Source organism: Cucurbita moschata, unplaced genomic scaffold (genome assembly GCF_002738365.1).
Source record: "Cucurbita moschata cultivar Rifu unplaced genomic scaffold, Cmos_1.0 Cmo_Scf00003, whole genome shotgun sequence".
NCBI lineage: Eukaryota > Viridiplantae > Streptophyta > Magnoliopsida > Cucurbitales > Cucurbitaceae > Cucurbita > Cucurbita moschata.
Genome location: NW_019268519.1, coordinates 4,597,468 through 4,617,474, shown reverse-complemented (window position 1 = coordinate 4,617,474; position 20,007 = coordinate 4,597,468). Strand labels below are relative to the sequence as shown.

General features: G+C 34.6%; 2 protein-coding genes across 2 annotated transcripts in view; both read left to right on the top strand.

Moving 5' to 3' along the window:
• Positions 1-960: 960 nt before the first annotated feature.
• Positions 961-17,928, top strand: LOC111436504 (rho GTPase-activating protein 7-like). The gene is made up of 22 exons (XM_023074274.1): positions 961-1,570; positions 4,076-4,112; positions 4,653-4,729; positions 5,254-5,324; positions 5,405-5,483; positions 5,585-5,729; positions 5,854-5,973; positions 7,321-7,398; positions 7,481-7,536; positions 7,619-7,688; positions 7,933-8,020; positions 8,812-9,055; positions 9,466-9,687; positions 10,607-10,936; positions 12,189-12,238; positions 13,034-13,094; positions 13,178-13,261; positions 14,838-14,951; positions 15,046-15,215; positions 16,320-16,389; positions 17,090-17,293; positions 17,410-17,928. The coding sequence occupies exons 1-22, from the start codon at positions 1,517-1,519 to the stop codon at positions 17,596-17,598; spliced, it is 2,613 nt and encodes an 870-aa protein (XP_022930042.1). The 5' UTR covers positions 961-1,516; the 3' UTR covers positions 17,599-17,928.
• A 1,600-nt stretch (positions 17,929-19,528) lies between these two features.
• LOC111436815 (protein SMG7-like) overlaps positions 19,529-20,007 on the top strand; it is a 7,331-nt gene continuing 6,852 nt past the window's right edge. Inside the window, exon 1 of the mRNA XM_023074578.1 lies at positions 19,529-19,684. The gene's annotated coding sequence lies outside the window, so the exon portion shown is untranslated. The remainder of the gene's footprint in view (positions 19,685-20,007) is intronic.

Below are 20,007 nucleotides of genomic sequence, written 5' to 3'. Positions count from 1 at the left end.
TAAAACAAAACAAAAAGCAATTATTATATGTCTGTTATTTATTGTATATTTAAATGTTACATTTTGCAAATTATTTACATTAAATACGATAATTGTTGGGCAACTCCATTATTTTCTAACTATTTAATTAAAAAAAAAAAGCAAAAAATACTCTTTTCATTAAATTTTTTATGAAAAATGTTATAATTTAATTTCAATAATATTTTAAAAATACTATGGTTGACATTTTTTTTATATTTACTGCTTATAATTCATTTTTATGATAAATTTGACCGTTTCTCTAATAACTATTCAAGAATATATCCGATTGTTTTTCATATTTTATTTAGTTTACCATATTCTTTTTTTTCACGTGGATTTCTTTTAACAAAATAAAGTAATTATAGTCATGATAACCTCGTAAAATTGATATTTTGTCATTTTTACATGGTATTCAAATCCCATTCGTACATTAAAGACGTTACATTAATTATCTGACTAAATAATAAATAACAAACGTCGAAAAATAAATAATAGATGAGTCATAAAAAAATTATTATTCATCATCACAATTTAGCGTTGTATTATTGTATTTAAGTATGAAAGTTGACACTTAAATTTTTTTAAAAATATTTAACATATATAAAAAAAATTAAACATATTAAAAAAGGGTTTTTGAGAGTTGAAAAAAATAGTAAACTTAAATAAATAAATATATATTTTTTTCCGTCCCCTTTCAGTGGTTTTTTAGAGTCAAAATAATGTGACAAATTTAATATATCGGCCTCTCAATAATAAGAATCCAAATTACCCCCACAATTGGAGCCTATATTCAAGGGCTTTCAAATATTAATCTCAAGCGTACGTGGCTCATTTTGATTGGTTTTCAAATTTACTTTGACCGGGACTTGACTACACGCGACCGCACCCTACAACTACCGCAACTCTCATGTCCAAATTCCTTCTCTTTCCATATCTCTCCTCACGGCCAAAATTAGGTGAAAGGTAAAGTAACTCTCCTTCTCTCTCTAAAATTCTCCATATTACTACCACAACCACTATTGTTCTATCTACCTAATCCAAATGCAAAATCGAAACCAAAATTGTGCGGCAAATTCTTGCTCTGAAGCGGACGAAATTGGAGGATTACTGTCGCTTGGTGTCAGTTCGTTGCTTTCTCTGTTTATGTAATCGGAGGAGGAGGAAAATGGAGGGAAATTTGGAGATGAAATGAGGTGGTGGTTGGTTTTTGGTTGCGGTGCTCTGTTTTTGTGTTTGTATCCAAATCTCAGCCCTAGGGATCGGGTTTCTTTCGGTCTTGTTGTTGGATCTTACTGATTTATTGCCGGAGCTGCTTTCTGATCTGGCATTGTTGTTGTATCTGTGGTGATTGATGCTGCCGAGTTGAGGCAAGTGGTTGGAGGGCTGGGGAAGCTATCGGACTGGTTTTTTGAGTGAATGTTGAGTGGTTTGAGTGATTGCTATACTTGCATTGGATTTTCTCTCGATGCCGTAGGTTCAGTGTGAATCGGTGGGAATGTCTGCTTCGTTGACGGCTTTTGAGCGTCCCAGAGCTGGGGCTTCAAATACGGTAATTTTGTTTGTGGATTTCGGGAGTTTTTTTTTATTTAAATGTATTTACTCTCCATGTTAGGGAATGTTTTTAATAGTATCGAAGAAATTTATGGGGAGGATCATAGGTTTAGGTCCAATCCTGTGGTATTAATAATTTCTAAGAGCATACTATATGAAGGCTGGGGTTGAGGTGAAGGAACTCAACCATTTAGTGGTCTAAACCAAGCAATATTAGTAAGTGCATGAAATAATTATTTAGATCAAATTTGGATTACTGTAATCAAGTTTGAACTAAATTTCTTATGTTTCTTTGCCCAATAGTCGTACATTGTGAAAAAAATACATTCAGCTCTTTTATCAATGCATCTCTTCGATTGAACTTATCATATTGAACTTATCATATTGAACTTATCATATTGAACTTATCATACCAATCCTGATACACACAAAACGAAACCATTAACAGACCAATTAACTTGCTTAATATTTGGGTTTGAGTAGTAAAATTTGGAGTCATACCCTTTGGCATGGAAATGACAATTCATTCATTCGATTGAAGTTTTTGTCTTCAATTCGTAATACTGTAGATGCTGTTGTTCCCCCCCTTCCCCCTTATTTCCTTTGAACGAATTGGCAACGGCTTCTTTAGCCCTATACATGGCGTCATAAATATGATTCTTGCTCTCTTACCGAAGTGGGTGTGGAGGTCTCTTCCAAAGTTATCTGGAGAAGTATGGTTTGGACTGTACATGGCCTCAAAAGTTGACATTCCTTTTGCATAGTGTTAGCTGGAGAAGTATGTTTTGGACTCTTAACAGTCCGATATTTCTCATTTCAAGCTCAAGTATCCCTGGCTCACATTGGAAAATGCGGAATTTGCTTAATTCGAATATTACTTTCAAAGGGAAACAGAGAGTTTAGTAGTGTGAGATCTCTGGTGGGGATTTCTTATTTGCATGCGAGATACCTACTATGTATTTTATAGCTTACCAAGGGAAAGCTACTGCAATATGGAATCAAAACTCAGAGGTTGGAACTTAGAATTTAGAAAGGACATTTATGATTGGAAGATCCAGGAGTGGGCTTCTATATGTAATCTGTTCAAGAGTTTCTGTAAAGCATTCAACCAGATTGTAGAGTGCAGAGAGTTGGCAGCAAAGACTGCAAGAACATTTTATGACTCTTTCAGGAAACTATTTTGCTCTCTATATTAGGGCAGCCTGTACCTGAAGCATATCTTCATGGAACTTCTCTTGGAATTAATGTTGTAATTCTGGTTGTGTTTCATGTGAAATGGTTTTCTTCACAGAATGTTGCAGAATTTTTGTCTTGAATGGTCATTGGACAAGACCATTACTCTAAAAGAAACCCTTAAAGTATGTGGGTCAGAGTTGTTGCACTCTCGTTTTGGGTTACTTGGACACAGATAAACAAATGGAATCTTTTGGGATTTTCCTCAACTTGGTTGGTGTTGGCCGATCTTAATCACTTGGTGATAGTTTTTCTAGAAGATTTTTTTAATCACTCTCCATCGCAGATACATTTCAGTCATAAAACTAATTTTGTAATCTTCACGTTGAAAGCATTTATCTCCATACTGAGAAAGAACCATGGGTAATAAGGGCAAGAGAGAAGCTTAGTTTACAAACCATCAAAGATCAAGGAGAGTTCTGCAGAAATAGAAATCAAAGGAAGACGTACCAGCTTGTGAATAGAGATGGGGTGATACTCTAAAGCTTTTAGAAAGGGCTAGAGTGTAGAAAAGTAGGAATCAGAAGGGAAGGGGTTTTGATCCAAGTCAAGGATCGTACTAGAATGTGTCTCTGCCGATGCTATTTCCTTAGTCCTATTGAGAAGGCGGCAAAAGATTGAAAAATCAAAAAGCATAGAGGGATCAATTTCCATGGGTTCTGGAAGATGCCTTTGGAGGCTGAACTGAAATCCCAACCATTAGAATGTAACTCATACTCACTTATTTAGGCCATAATGCCTAGGGTTCTAAAGGGGGTCACCCTCTCTTTGAGAAGAAGGTTACGATTTTGTTGTGTAAATTGCCTATCCCCAAGCTATCGCCCCCCCTTCCCGCCCCAATTTAATTCCCCATCCCTATGGGGGAATCCCAATCATTACAATTTCCCATTTAGTTTCTTTTTTAATCTAAGAAATATTAAATGAATTAGTTTCGGATTTTTTTTTTTGATTAGAGATAATATTCGACACTCCCCTCAAGCTGAGTAATAGATATCATTCAATCTCAATTTTATGATGCAATGATTTAATGATCTGTTTCTTTTCTAAGGCTTTGCTTATAAGCCATTATGTAGACTTCTTTTTCACTTTGGAAAGAAATACAGCTTTCGTATTGTTAGATGACCTTTGAGTTTTTCAATGCACAATACCTGATAACATAATACTTTTGAAAGACCCAATGACAATATCATGTGAAAAGTGCAGCTTCATGCTCAAGGAATATTTTCTTCATTATCCAGCTTTATTTATAAACTATGCATCTATTTGACAGGTTTTCAAGAGTGGCCCGCTTTTCATATCATCCAAAGGTTGGTGCTCCTGTTCTTCCTTCTTTTTGTTGCTTGGAATCTGAGCTTCACTGGGGCTTCTCGAGAGTTCTTTATAATTACGTACAGGACATGTTGGTTAACTATACATATAAGCAAGTGATTATTTGTTACATTTTTTTTTTGTGCAAGATTGTGAACATTGCATCTTTTATATGAAGACCTCTTGATGTGTTATCGTTTTCAATCTCTTATTCTTAAATAACTTGAGTTTTCCTCCTGGTTTAGCTATTATGAACCTCTTCTATGATTGGACGCAATAGAGGAACAGATATTAACAGTTACCATATCTTCCACCATGTTTCCCTTGATTTTAAATCTCTGAAATTTCCTTTCTTGAACTTGTACTAATGTTCATGTCTTCAACCGTTGGCTTTATTTTCTACAATTAGTCTTTTTTTAGCTATTCTCCAGTACCTCTGATGCGAAACTTTCAACTTGCTTGTTTATCTCTCTTGGAAAGTGTGTAACGTCAATCTCAGTGTTATTTCTTATGTTATTATCTTTCTACCATTTGTGCAGGACTAGGCTGGAAATCTTGGAAGAAGCGCTGGTTCATCCTTACGCGCACTTCCCTAGTTTTCTTTAAAAGTGACCCTGTTAGTATAACTAAATTTTCCACTTTCTTTCTTTCGTCTTTATTTTTCATTTTGTTTATTGTTTTGGACACATTATGACTTGTTTCCTCTCCATCCATTCTATTTTGGATGATTACGAAATGACATGTTTAGAATAGAGAAACATTATGAAATATTTTGATGATTTGATAAATTTTGTATGCCAGTTTGTAAAGTTGGAGAATTCTGCTTGATCAGCTTGGTATTAAAATTAACAAGTTTGTCAAGCTAGAGAATTTAGTTGGCCAGTATGTTAAGCTAGAGATATCTCCTTGTGCTGGTAGTTAATTTCTTGAGTAGGATGATTCAATGGATACTGTGGTTGTCGTGTTGGAAAATCTTTGATTCACAAAGACAGGGTCCCTTCAAGCTTCCATTAGTTAACATCGCAATTATCTTGTTAGGACAACCAATAATACAGCACAACCTTCAAAGTCAAACTGAGATAATAAAGTAGCATGATTAATTTATATCAACTGAACTATCTTTCCTTATTTTGAATTTAGAGTGCACTTCCTCAAAGAGGGGGTGAAGTGAATCTTACTTTGGGTGGCATAGACTTAAATAATTCAGGGAGGTACGTTTTTCTTTATGAATGTGAATTTTTAAATTTTATTTGGTATTATTGAACTTAAGCATGCAACTTTATGTATGTAGTGTTGTTGTTAGAGAGGATAAGAAGCTCTTGACCGTATTGTTTCCTGATGGTCGTGATGGACGAGCTTTCACTCTCAAGGTACTCTAATTAGGCTATATCATTTGTGCAAAGAATATTCTTGTTTTCTACAAGTTTTTATTAATCCAATCTTTCTGTTCCTGTGCCTCACACATGAAAAGGCCGAGACCTCGGATGATTTATTTGAATGGAAAACCGTGCTTGAACAAGCCCTTGCACAAGCACCAAGTGCTGCCCTTGTCATGGGACACAATGGGATTTTTCGGAATGACAATAATGAAAAAATTGACAGCTCTTTCCATCCATGTTTGTATTCTGCTATCATTTTTCAATTATTTGTTAATTATAATGTTTGATTCTTTTTTTAATGCTTGGGGTATATGCATGGTATACTATCTTAATCCATCAATATTCCCTTAATTATATCCAGGGAGAGAGAAGCGTCCTGTTAAATCTTTGGTGGTGGGAAGACCTATTTTACTTGCATTGGAAGATATTGACGGAGGTCCATCCTTTCTTGAGAAAGCACTTCGGTTTCTTGAAACATCTGGTAAGAGTTTATGTTAAAATTATGATGAAACTAGTGCTATTATTTAGTGGTTTCCGTTCCTTATAAAATAAAAAATCAAATTAATGCTATTTTGACTCGGTGCCTTTTGGATTTCTTTTTCTTATTTTTGTAGATTTGTGATATCAGGTCATAATGAATCCAAACTTTCTTTTAGCAATGTTTTAGCTGTCCTTTTTTCTTATTATTAACGGCAATGGCTTGAGTTTTAATACTCATTCATCTCATAATGCTTCGAGAAAGCATGATTTGATGCTATAATTTTGTGCTCATATAAAATTGAGATTGAGCTATAAAGTTCTTTGGACAATTTTATTGCTTTTGGTCGACAGTGAGACCATTTTTTTTTGGCTTCAACCCCAAATGAAAAAAATTCAGAATTGACTCCAAAATCATTGTCTCCGATCAATTTTTTTGCATTCTATTCTACACCAATATTGAAAATGTTGAACATATCATCCTGATATGCCTTTTCATCTTTATCTTTTTATCTTTTTATCTTTTACCTTATAAGAAGTATTATGGTTCATAGTACTCTAAACCACCTCCCATGCACCGTTTACACCCTGAAAAATCTTCGTATTTTGTCAAGCTAGACAATCCAAAAAATAATAAAGAAATTGGCCTGTCATAAAAGCTCCCGTTCTGACATAAAGGAAAATGTAGAACCTCTTCCATCATAGTCCTACATGAGGAACCCAAATCTTTCCGTAGGAACTCCGATTCACAGCAAAAGAGCATTTCTAGAAAATCTGAATATGTGATCTATTTGCACAGCAAACACCAATGTGGGCTGAGCACCAAAGAATCTAGGAAGAAAGTTGAGGTGTTAATCCTCCCTGAAGAAACAAGTGAAGAGAGTCATCGATTTCAAAAGAGGAGGAGGAGGCCTATGAAGAAAGTCAGCAGTGTTAATCCTCCTTAAAAACATGGACAAGAGTTATTTCCAATAACCAAATTGATAAATTTGAAATTAGTAGAGCCAACATTATTAAGGTTATTTTGTTTTTACGATCAATATTTTGATCAGTTATGCTATGCATGATAAGCAAAATTGCTTTTCTTTTATTCTACCTTTTTCCGGGAAACTAAATAACAATTTATAGAATGAGATACAAAACAATGTATGCAGAATTGGAGTTACTAAATTAATAGAATGAGTCACGGAACAATATACATGTATTACGTCCTTCAACTGATGCTTAAAAAACAGCCTCCCTTCATGTAAAGAGATATTCTTAGCCGATTCTCATGCTGAATGATGTGCCAACTTGGTAATTACTTTTTATATTGTGGAATCACCCTTAAATTTTTTTTACTCCTCTTTAGGCGCCAAGGTAGAAGGGATTTTGCGGCAGTCTGCAGATGTTGAAGAAGTTGACCGGAGAGTTCAAGAATATGAACAAGGTATTATTTAAATGTTTCTAATTGATGTGGGAACAAATAAGTAAACCACAAATTATGTGGATGATCCATTTATTACTTCTAGGCAAGACAGATTTCGGTTCTGATGAGGATGCTCACGTCATTGGTGATTGTATTAAGGTACTTCTCTTCACTATATTAATGATACCTCAATATTTAATATATGTGTACAGTTTCAATTGACGAGTAATTTGAAATGTAGCACATTCTAAGAGAGCTTCCCTCATCACCAGTTCCAGCTTCATGCTGCACTGCACTGCTTGAGGCTTATAGTAAGTTCCCTATCCCCATTAATATTCTCTGAAACCCCTTAAATCCCTTATGTGTGCAAAAAAGGAAATTGTGGTGGTGCTAATCACAGGTTGTTTATAGAATGTGAGTGAATTGGTCATTAAAGTAGAGGATAATTTAACTACACATCGTAGGATCAGGGGTGATCACTTTTTGGCTTTTTTCTTTCTAATAATGTGAATGGATTGGCATTAATAATTTGAATTGTTGTTCTTATTGTTTAAGAAATTGATCGAAAAGAGGCGCGGATCAATGCCATGCGATCGTCTATATTGGAAACTTTTCCTGAACCAAACCGGCGTTTGTTACAAAGGTTTGTCATTCATCTACAATTGCATTTCTTTCAAAGTAACTTTTTGTACCTTTTGTTACTTCGTATCAATATTGCAAAAATACTTGTGAACAATTGGTCAATCATCCTTTTTCTTTCTGGTTATCTTTAATCTTAATTTATGGTACGTCTCTTGGGGAATTTGGTATGTCCTATGTAGTAATGGAAATTGGAATTGTAAGAATAGAATAGTTGCTTTAAAAGATCTACATGTATTCAGTTTCTTAAACCTGAAATGATGTATGTTTTTGGTTACGAGTTTTCAGTTAATCTAGTACAGGTATTGTTTTGCAAGCGATCTCACTCAGGCCTCAACTCAACTTGTTTTCATTGGTCCCCTTTTCCTTTGTCTTACATTTTTCATGGCCTTCGTCATTCTTCTTAACACCTAAAAATTTCAATTATTTATTTTTCATTTTTACCTGTCTATGTTATAAAGATCATCACATCGGCATCTTTTAAATAAGAGAAATTAATGGTTGCACGTGATAACAGTACTTGTGAACAGTTGATCGTATGATGTGCATTCTAAAATATAATAACACTGTGCTAATTAACTTTTTTTTATTCTTTAATTTTTTTTCCTCAATGAAATCTGATTTTTCCATAAAAAAATAGTTATTTATTTTTGTAGTTCTAACCTTTCTGTATACTTCGTACTTTGGTAGGCTCGCTCAAATTATCTATCTTTAAATAGCGTTGAAAATTTTGGAACTTGCAATCATTGTTGCATTTCCCAATATGTCAATTTGATTTTTTCATTCTCATTCCAGAGTTTTAAAGATGATGCATACCATTTCTTCTCATGCTCACGAGAATCGGATGACTCCATCTGCTGTTGCTGCTTGCATGGCACCATTGCTGTTACGACCTTTATTAGCTGGTGAATGTGAGTTGGAAGATGAGTTTGATGTAAGTGGTGATAACTCTGCTCAGCTGCTAGCTGCTGCCAATGCAGCCAATAATGCTCAAGCAATCGTTACAACTCTTTTGGAAGAGTTTGAGAATATTTTTGATGTAAGATACTTTGCCTTCTACCTGTTTTCTTATTGTTTGATAAAAGACTGCATATTTGCTTGGTTCTTGAAAAATTACATGGTAACTTGGTCCCTTAACGAGCTTGAAGTACTATCATATGAAATGATTTCAGCCAAATTGAAAGATGTAATCCACTTTTCTTTTCCCTTTTTCATTTTCCTTATTGTTTCTGTTCCTTCTGGGTTGGGCTGTATTCCCCGCTTATATGTCCTTTCATATTAAGTTTGTCATAAGAAAATAATGTTGAACACAGAATCTTTTCATTCTGCTCGAGGGAAAACATTAGTAATGGCTGAATAACAATATTGACGAACACAGTCTAATTTCTATATTATTGCATTTTTTTTCTATGATTATGGATCTCTTTTGTTTTTGTGATTTCTTTCCAGGATGAGAATCTACACAGATGCTCAATTTCAGCAGATTCTCAGATTGAAAATAGTGGAAGTGAGGATTCCACTGATGACGAAAATCTTGATGTGAAAGGAAATGGCTATCACAATGTGGAAAATGGGGTTGATCCAGACACAGATGATGATCCTGAGCGTGTACTCAGTGGAAAATTGAGTGAAAGTAGTGGCTACGCGGGGAGTGATCTTTATGACTATAAGGTTCTTTGCGCGTGTGTGTGTTATGCATGGAGCTTGCACTATCGTTTTCCGTACATTCTTTTATATTTTAAACATTGTGTTTTTGTTGGTAAAATATGCTCGATTTTTCTTTTTATTTCTTTTATTCTTTTTATCAGAACAGAGGCATACCGTTGATCTTATGAAGGGTTATAAAAATATAACCAATGGAAAAACAGAATCTCCTTGTTCTGGAGACAGGGATTTATAGAAAGTACCATATACTAAACTACAAAAGAATTGACTTGAAGTTTAAAGCATTTACTATTACTATAGCAATCAACTATCGCAATTTTCAATTTTTCTTGTCTGGATTTCTGCTCGTTATTCTTTGTTTTTTGTTCTTATTTTCCTTTCTTTGTTACTCAATTGTCTTTAAAATCTGTTGTAGGAATTCATGAAACATTCTTGTTTCCTAAAAAAAACAAAACAATGGAAAATAACATCCTGCAGTAGATAACTGAACTCTTACTATAATCAAGAATCATATTAGTGAAGCTTCAAATTGTGTTCTAAATGTTAGGAAGAAGGGAGTTGGATGAATAGTTTTATTTTTTACTATTATTTTATTTTTGTTATGTAGAGGGGATTCTAATTGTGCTCTTCCTTGTCAGCTCTATGGTCTTGAATAAAGCAAGATCATGATATTGTTGCACTTTCTCCGGTTAATTAGATGCTTCAGCTCTACCAGAAATGCCCAGTACCCTCTCTAGTGCTAGATCTGATAAATTACTGTACTTGTCATATATTATTCGTAATTTAAGTTAACACAGATATCAAATCAATGGAACTTTGTGCTATTCTTTGTCAGGACTATTTGTTATTTTCTCTGCCTTGAATTATAATCCTTGTTGATGAATGAAATGATAATTAATATGTATTAATTTCTGTACATGAACAGCCATTTGGAGGTGATGACTCGGATGTTGGATCCCCAAGAGAAAATAATCATTTAGCTGAGAGTTCAAATTCATGTCTTGATCATCATAAGAACTCTGATGCAAATGTTCAACCGACTGGGGAACAAAGCAAACAAAAGAAAGGAAATATGAACTCTTTGACTGAGATGGAAACTCCAAATATTTCACCTGCTGGTGAATCGTACCCATCAATGGGAGAGATCTTAAATTCAATGGATCCTGGAAATGAGTCAAGTTCTGGGAAGCCAGTGGGTAAAGTTTCAAGCTCTAATATTAGCGCTAAGAGAACAACTTTCTGGGGAAGGAGCAATGTAAGTTTTCATTTTTTTAGCTGAAGATCATTACAGTAGACGTGAAACTATTCTCTTCTTTTTTCCTGTCTTGAAAAGTTTACAAGAATATATGCATAAATAGATTGCTGCATGAAATCCTTAAAGACTGACCTAAAACCGGATAAGGAATATAATTACTTTTTCTAAAATATAGTTACGATGAATGTGAGGTAGTGGATAAGGAAAGAAACTTATGTCAAGGACTAATTCATGGAAAATTAAAGTAATAATAATCCACTAAGAATGGTACTCCTTACACTTGTTCAAACGTATCAACCATTACTATTTTTCATATGAAGCAACAAAGGATCATCTCGGTGAGCGTTTTTAAAGATAATTTCCAACAAGAAAATCAAAGACTTTTTTCTTCTTTCTTAACATGCAATAAGCCTGTTCAAGAGTCTTTCAAAGGGAGCTTCAAAAATGCTCTCTAGTTAACCTTTCGAAAATGCTCAAGGAGGCCTGTACACATCACAAGCCAATTGCCATATGGAACGAGAAGTGACTAGCACTGATAGCCACTTCCTCACCTTCTGGGCAGGTTGAGGGTCTTGTAGCTCTCTCAGGATCATCTCGGTGAGCCTTTCTAAAGATATTTTCCAACAAGAAATCCAAGATATTCTATCTTCTAAGTTTCTTACCATGCACTGTTACATCTGATAAAAATTACAAACGGGGAAAGCCTGTACAAGAGTCTGTCATAGGGAGCTACAAAAAATTTCTCTAGTTAACCTTTCCAAAATGCTCAAGGAGGTCAGGATACATCACAAGCCAACTGCCATATGGAACGTGAGAATTGACTAGCAGTGATAGCCACTTCCTTATCTTCTGGGCAGGTTGAGAGTTTTGGGGATTTGGCATTCAAATACTGAGGCTTTTGGTTAGAATGTCTCTTCGAGTTTCTTAATATACAATTTGTGAACATGTGTGGTATCCTTAGAGGACTAGTTGAGGTATTGCTGCATATACCACGAATTACAAAATTTAAAAATATTCTTTCATATTTTTCAATGAAACCTTGGTTTCTCGTAAAGAAATAAGAAAGAAAAAGAAAGCAAACCAAACAGCTTTACTGCTAGGACAAGGTTATTTGTTGTGCTTTTTTTATCATTGACACTGAGTACTGGCGAGTGATATTAATACAGGCACTCTTGTTCTGCAGTCTGGACCTTAAAATGTTTGATTGGTTCATTAAATTAAAACCTGATCATCTTGATTATATTTGGTGCAGGCCAGAAAGACGCCCTCAATTGAGTCAGTAGATTCTTCTGGAGAAGAAGAGTAAGATGTTCATTGGCTTTTTGCTTAATATATGAGATCTATCTGCGTGTTACGATCCTTATGAGCTCAATCTGAAAACAAATGTGTTTATTAGCTCATCATATGATTTATATGATGAGCTGATTAGCACATTTTTCTTACAGATATCAACGGTTCACATTCCTGGTCAAAAAGGGGAAAAAGTCGTCATATGTTTTTAATTTTCTTCCTAATTGAAGATGACAAATTCTGATATTGTTATAGAAGACGGTGAATTGGCATAGCAAAGGTGCTTAGGGCTTGTTTTGCAATTTCCACCTTTTGGACATTTTCTTAAAAAAAATAAAAGAAATCATTAAAGGACATGATTTTCACGCTCAAAGTAATTGGAATAGAATAACAAACGTTTCTTATTTTTCTTCTAGTTGAATGACCCTCCGTTGGGAAAGGGACGACTTGCCCTTTCGTTGCTTAGATTTTTTGTTGGTTGGTTTCGTTCTTGCATGAGATATCTTGATCTATTCCTTGTAAAAAAGAAGAAGAAGAAGAAGAAGAAGAAGAAGAATAAGAAGAAAAAAACTCTTTTTGGTTTTAAACCTTTTCCTTTTAGGGTAGTTCTGGAGTTGTACATTGGTCGCTTTTTGGACACTTGTTGAAGTGAAATATATAAATCTTTGAAGGTAATTGGACAATTGAAGTTATTGAAACAGGAATTTTCTTTAATACTTTTTGGTTGGTTCCTGGGTCTTTTTCCTCCCCCTCCACTTCACTATGAACTGAACCTTTGCCTAAAGACAAATTTCAACTATTTTGTAGACTTGCTATTCAGAGGCTTGAGATGACAAAAAATGACTTACAACAGAGGATTGCCAAGGAGGTGGTTCACCTTTCCAACCTTGTTATCCGAAGAACTGATATTTGATTGTAGTATTTACTGAACATCCATGTTATGTTGTGTAGGCTAGAGGTAATGCAATTTTACAAGCAAGCTTGGAAAGAAGGAAGCAAGCTTTGCATGAGCGGCGGTTGGCACTTGAACAAGATGTACGTTTGTGGGATGGTGAAAGTCGTACTTATTTATATTATAAATATTTGACACAGTCAAGCGGCAAAATTTAATACTATAACATGATAGTCTTTCAAATATAGTTAAAAAATTCCTATCCACATGATGGAAGGTTTTTTGAAATCAACCTTGAAAATCACCCCCAAGTCATTCTTTGCCTATTATCCTCGATGGCCTCATTGGCAAACAAAACTTGGTCCAATGCCTTCCAGCTACAAAGGCCCGTTGGGGGCTGGAAATAGTGCTTGGGAAGGACTTTCCCGCCAGGGTTTTGACAATAATCTTGTATAAGCTCGTAACGAATAGGCCTAAAATCTTTCACCTGGCCTTATCTTTCTTTAGGATCAGGCACACCAAAGTCTCAGTCATACCAGTGTCTGTAATGTCCCTCTCAAAAAATTTACCGAACACCCTCCACAAACCTTCTTATTACGGACCCAATTGTCTTGAAAAAAATAAAAGCCATAGTGAAGTCATCCAAACTAAGGGATTTCTCCCTATCAAAACCATAAACCACCTTGCGAATCTCCTCTAAAGTAGACGTGGCTTCCAACCTCTCCTTTTCCCTCTCTGAGATAGTACACTAGTCTAAACCTTCCGCAAAAGGCATAGGGATAGGGTGAGGAGCGTACAACTTAGAGAATAAAGACAACACCTCCTTTTCAATCTCCCTGCCCTTCCCCACCTCTCAATCATCTCTCTCTAAGAACTCGATCTAACACCCTAATTCTTTCCACGATCTTTGCCTTCCTCTTAAAATCTCCAAGAACCGTTAGATTCCACTCCTTCAAAACTCCTTTGAGGGTCTTAAGTTTCCTCAAGAAACGAAAACCTTCCCACTTCCGATCAACTCTCACACTCTACCCATGAGACCATGGACAACTTAAAGTCAGGATGTGATGGCCACTTCTCAAATTTAAAAGGGCTCGGCCCCAATAGATTCTCCTAGAGTTAGAGGCTAATGGTCAGAAGTAAACCTGAGACCAAGACTTGTCTAGGATTTGGGGGGAAAATCCACACAACCCTTGGACAAGATGAATCTACCTAACCTTTTGTTCACCACCACCTCCCTCTCATTCTACCAAGTAAACTTCCCATTCCAATGAGGAGGATCAAACAAATCACTCTTCGATGATCCTGTCAAACTCTCTCATAGACTTCAAAAGATTCCCCCCATTTGACATCTCTGACTGATGCCTTGTCACAATAAATTCCCGACCAGACACCAACACTCCCCATACAATCCAAGAGGCTTCCCAACTCCTCTCAAAACTTTTTCCTTCCCTTGGGAGTTGAGTGGCCGTAAACGAAATTAGGAACTACAAAGGCCGCAGAAATAGGGAAAAAAACCCCCTGACTATCTCAATGGCCTTGAAGAGGTTCCCATATCAAAGCACAAGAATACCCCCTGAAGCTCCCACAGAACTGAGAGTCCCCCACTCCACAAGCTTCTTATGAAAGCCCGACAACACTCCCTCACTTCGTCTCGTTTGTGCATTTAGATGCTTATTTGTTGTCTGATATTCACTTTTTGGCCTATGCATGACCATATAGGTTTCAAGATTGCAAGAGCAATTGCAAGCAGAAAGAGATCTTAGAGCTGCTTTGGAAGTTGGCCTAAGCATGTCTTCTGGACAGTTTAATAATTCTCGTGGCATGGATTTGAAGGTTTGTCTGCATGCTTTAGAATTTACTTTTTCTTCACGTCCATTATTGATTAGTCATATACATTCTCATGAGGCATGATTATGCTGATGTGAAGACAAGGGCTGAGCTTGAGGAGATTGCTCTTGCTGAAGCAGATGTGGCTCGGTTAAAGCAGAAAGTTGCTGAACTCCATCACCAATTGAATCAGCAACGGCAGCACAACTATGGTTCTCTCTCTGATGCATCTGACCGATATCAGCATGTTCAGAATCATGGTTCTCAATTGTGAGTGCCTCGTGTTATGTTACCTTGTTGGTTCTTTAGTTTAAGGGTCCGAGGTTATAGACCATGGTTAAACTCTTCTTATGGCAGTTTGTGGCATCTTGTGGTTATTCAAAGTATCTTATATTATAATTCTCTCTATTGAAAATTCTAGATGGCATAATTTTTTTTGGGCATCGTAGAACTGGAAATAAAATTTTAATTATCTTCAAATCTTATCCTCCGATTGGTTTTGTGTTAGCAGAAAATTCATTTATTATTTCTCTATGCTTTAGAGAAGTTTTACACAGAAGTAATAAAGAAAATAGTTAACTGCCGAATTTTTATTGTGTTTAAGAACCAGTGACTTTTGGCAACTCAAGGTATTAGCTTCGTAAATAGATCTACTTTTATCTTATGAGCATGTATAAACTCTATGATTTCAAATTAGAAATTAAAAGTTCAATTTGAACTTTTTGTTCAACTATAGATTATCTTTTGCATTCTCATAAGTTTCAATCTTAATATTCTAAGCTATCCTTAAATATATAGTGACTTCCATAGGGTAAAGTGCCCTACAATCTTGCACAAGAGTGTGAATGAGTCTGTTTCATGGTTCATAAAGATAGTGAAAATTTTGACGATTGCATACAGTTTTTTTTTTTTTTTTTTTAAAAAAAAATCACAAAGTTTGGTCAACTTTTCAGCTGTTACTTGGTTCACTTGCAGACAAATCTTAGGATTTCTTGTTTTCTTTGAAATGGTTCAATGCACGTAGCCTCCGTCCCCCTCTCATTTTCTGAAAAAATGGGCTGGTAGCCTATCTCGGTAGAATTCAGGGCTATTCACATGATTAAATCCTCAAGGGTGTCTTAGAGAAAATGATTAAGCTTGTTATTCTCTAACTTGGAGCTAATTCCTTGCTCATAATAATTAATATTTAGGTTATTTTGTACAATGTTATAGCTCTTCACTCCCCATGGTAGTGTCTGGTTGGGTAGGTTACTTTAATATGACATCGAATGTCTTGGTAAATTTGTAGTGTTGAATATGTGAAAATCTCACTAAATTGTTTTTACTCCGAGAAAGTACTACTTCTTTTCTCCTCAATGTTTTTAATTTCCGCAGGAGATTTCTTCAGCAAGATTTTGATTCGACCCTAGCTTTTGTTAATCATGAAAGGAAACAAAGGAGTGAGGTATCTTTTCTGTCACTATACTTCCTTGTGCATTGTCCTTCATAGTTAAATAAACGGTTTTTTTTTTCTTTCTGTATGAGTAGCAAGTGATTATCATCATCTATGGTTCCAATTATGATTGGTTGTTATCAGATATAAACTTTTTACATTGGCACAAAGTTCATCTTTAAACATTGAGAGAATAAAATTTTGAGCTGTTTACTGCCTTAGATGCATGAAATGCCTAGCTGTCTAGACGGCTTATCTGGTTGTCTAGTTCTGTATGTAAATTGTGTGATGTTAATGATAAGGTGGTCATGTACCTAGCGTTTTATATCTTATAATTTTTCTTGGCAACCGTTAAGTTTAAACTCTTATAATTTTCTTTGAATCTCAAATGCGTTCAAAAAAGAAACTCAGTGAGGTATTATTTAATACAGGTAGCCATACAAAGGCATTTGGATTTACTACAATTTACTCTTCCAACGGCATTGGTAGACTAACTTATGGTGGCTGGTTGTCTATCTAGTTTATCACTTAGGAGATGCTTAATAGCTAATATATTATTCCCATATTCTGGCTTCGTCTAGGAGAAGAATGATCTAATCCATCTGCAATTTAACATTTCATTTCCCATATTATTTGATCTTCCTCGTCTCATGCATTAAACTGAAACCTGTTTCTATTTATTTATTATTATTGTTTTTTTATTTTGGTACAGGAGGGTATGATGGGAGGTGATTGGAGAAATATCAAAGGACAAGTATTAGGATCTTCAAATAGTAATAAGCAAATTCCACGGAAGCTATTTATGGATTCATTAAGCCCAAGCGACTCTAAAAGTACCGAGGTTTCTACAAGCATGTCTGTGGATGAACTTGGTGTTGATTCTGCTTCTTTCCCTTCTACCTCAAAAGCAGGAGAGGTGAACGAATCCATCCTCTCGCCCTCTCATCGTAAACAAGTCTATAACTTTAATGATAATCTGCATGGCTGAGGTCTAGAACATCTTTTACATTCAGATTTAAACTTTGCTTCCAGGTTTCGGATCACTCAAGACACTTGATCGTGCCTTCCTCAACATTGGTAGAATTAACAACCCGACTCGACTTCTTCAAGGAGAGACGTTCTCAATTGATGGAACAGCTCCATAATCTCGATTTAAATTATGGTGCATCATCCTCACAAGACTTCATCTATAAACAACCGCCATCTCCACCATGGAAATAGCAACGCCGAGCAGGCAAGTGTCTCTATCCATAAGTAGTTCCAATCATCTATTCGTTGTATATCCTCGTCCTATAGCTATATTGTAAGCAAGTTCTTTGTGTGTGCCTTTCTAATATTTAAGTTTGGTCTTTCATCTTTAATTTCCTTCCTTTCTTTTTCTCTCTTTCTTATTTTTCCTTACTCCATTGAAGACTTTGGTGGGTTTTGTATCTTCTAATTCGTTTGTTGTGCATTGATTTTATTGAGGTTTAGACTGAGCGAAGGTGGCACTTTTTAAAACAATAGTTAAGGCCTTGGCGTTGAACATATATAATATCATATTTAGTTTCAGAGATTGGAATTTTTTTTCCTTTTCCGGGTGGGAAGGAAAATCTTTTATATTGTTAGATGATGAAAGTCTCACATCGACTAATTTAGGGAATGATCATGGGTTTATAACCAAAGAATACTCTATCCATTGACATGAGACCTTTTGGAAAAGTCCAAAGAAAAGCCATGAGAACTTAGGCTCAAAGTGGACAATATCATATCATTGTGGAATCATGGGTTTATAACCAAAGAATACTCTCTCCATTGGCATGAGACCTTTTGAGAAAGTCCAAAGTAAAGCCACGAGAGCTTATGCTCAAAGCGGACAATATCATATCATTGTGGAGAGTCGTGTTCGTCTAACATTGATGAGTCTGTTAGAATATGCCTTGGTCTCCTTTATTCCTTTATTTTATTTGAACTTATTTATTTTTTTTTATTGAATTTATTTCAAAATTCTGTAATTTGATAAATTTAATATATTATAAATTATCATTTATCAATTTTTTTTCATGTTTCTAAGAAAGTTATATTGACTCAAAATTATGATAATCTAAATAAAAAAATGTATTTAAAAATATTAAAACTTCATTCTTTTTTCAATTTATAAAATATAATATATTGGGAACTATATATACACACGTATTTGCGTTGACACAATGATAAGTCTATTTGTGCTAACCCAACGAGTCGTTTCAAATATGAATAAGTACGTGGTCCATGGGCTACTCGCATCCAATCAATAAATGTACATGTCACTTTGGGGCAAGTTCGAATTGAGATGAAACTAGGCTTTGGTCGATCTGGGGACCCTAAAACATATTATGTTAAAATCTAAATTTTACGGAGAAAGGTTTGATAGATGTTATAATTCGCCCAAAGGTATCCTATGCTTATTCATCATGAAGTTTGGACTTCCATTTCGAAGATCATTTCTCTTAATAATTATGGTTCAAATTATGGTTCAAAGTTACCTTTAAAGAAGAACCAAACTAGTTTCTAACTATATATGTCACAAAAATATATAATTCTAAAAATTAAAAGAACTAAATATGAAGCAAATGGAATTTATTTATGTTTCATTTTAATATAAAAAAAGAATAATAATATAATTGCCACTTATAAGCATAATTTAGAGTTTTATTTTTTTGATAGAAAATTCTCCAAAAGCTTAAACTACAAAATTTATATTGTTGCAATAATTATAGAAAAATTAAATTCAAGTCACGTTTCATTTATACTTATTAATTATGAATTTAATTATATAATTAATTATATACTTATTAATTATGAATTTAATTATATAATTAATTATATACTTATTAATTATGAATTTAATTTTGATGGGATTACATTTACATTGAGATTTCAACATATGATTATTTTAATTAATTTTGTATGAAGTCATTTAATTGTAATTAAATTAATTGATTGCATTATTAAAATTAATTACAATAAATTCTACGTCATAATATTGAAATTAATCGATAGGAAGTGAAACGGCGTCGTTTAGGTGATGGATGAAAAATAGGTGGTATAGGCAAAACAAAGAAAACGACGGAATCTCATTGGAAAAGGAAAAAAAAGAAAAAAAAAAGAAAAAAAAGAAAAAAAAGGAAAAAGGAAAATTCCTAAAATCCCCCAAACCCAATCTCATCCTCTTCAAACCAAACAAACTCCATTTCTCCTCTTCTTCCAACCCTAAATCCACATTCTTCTTCTTCCTCCTCCTCTTTTTACAATTCTTTTTCACCGTGGATCCGATCATGCTCTTCAGGTACTCTTCGAATTTATTCGCAATGGTGATTTCCTTTTGTTTTTCTGTTTTTCTTTTTTTGATTTCCGACTCTTTCTTTTTTGTCGGCTCTTCTCGGGTTGGGATTCTCCAGCTGATTGATCGTCATCGCGGATTTATTTTTATTTTTTTTGTGGGTTTGTTCGATCTAGAGTCTTTGTTATGTTTTGTTTGACCTTTCTTTCTCTTTTGTCGTGCTTCAGAAGTCGAGGTTTCTTTCGGGGGTAGGCGCTTGATGGGTGTTTTTTTTTTTTTTTTTTTTTTTTTTTTTTTTTTTTTTTTTTTTTTTTTTTTTTTTTTTTTTT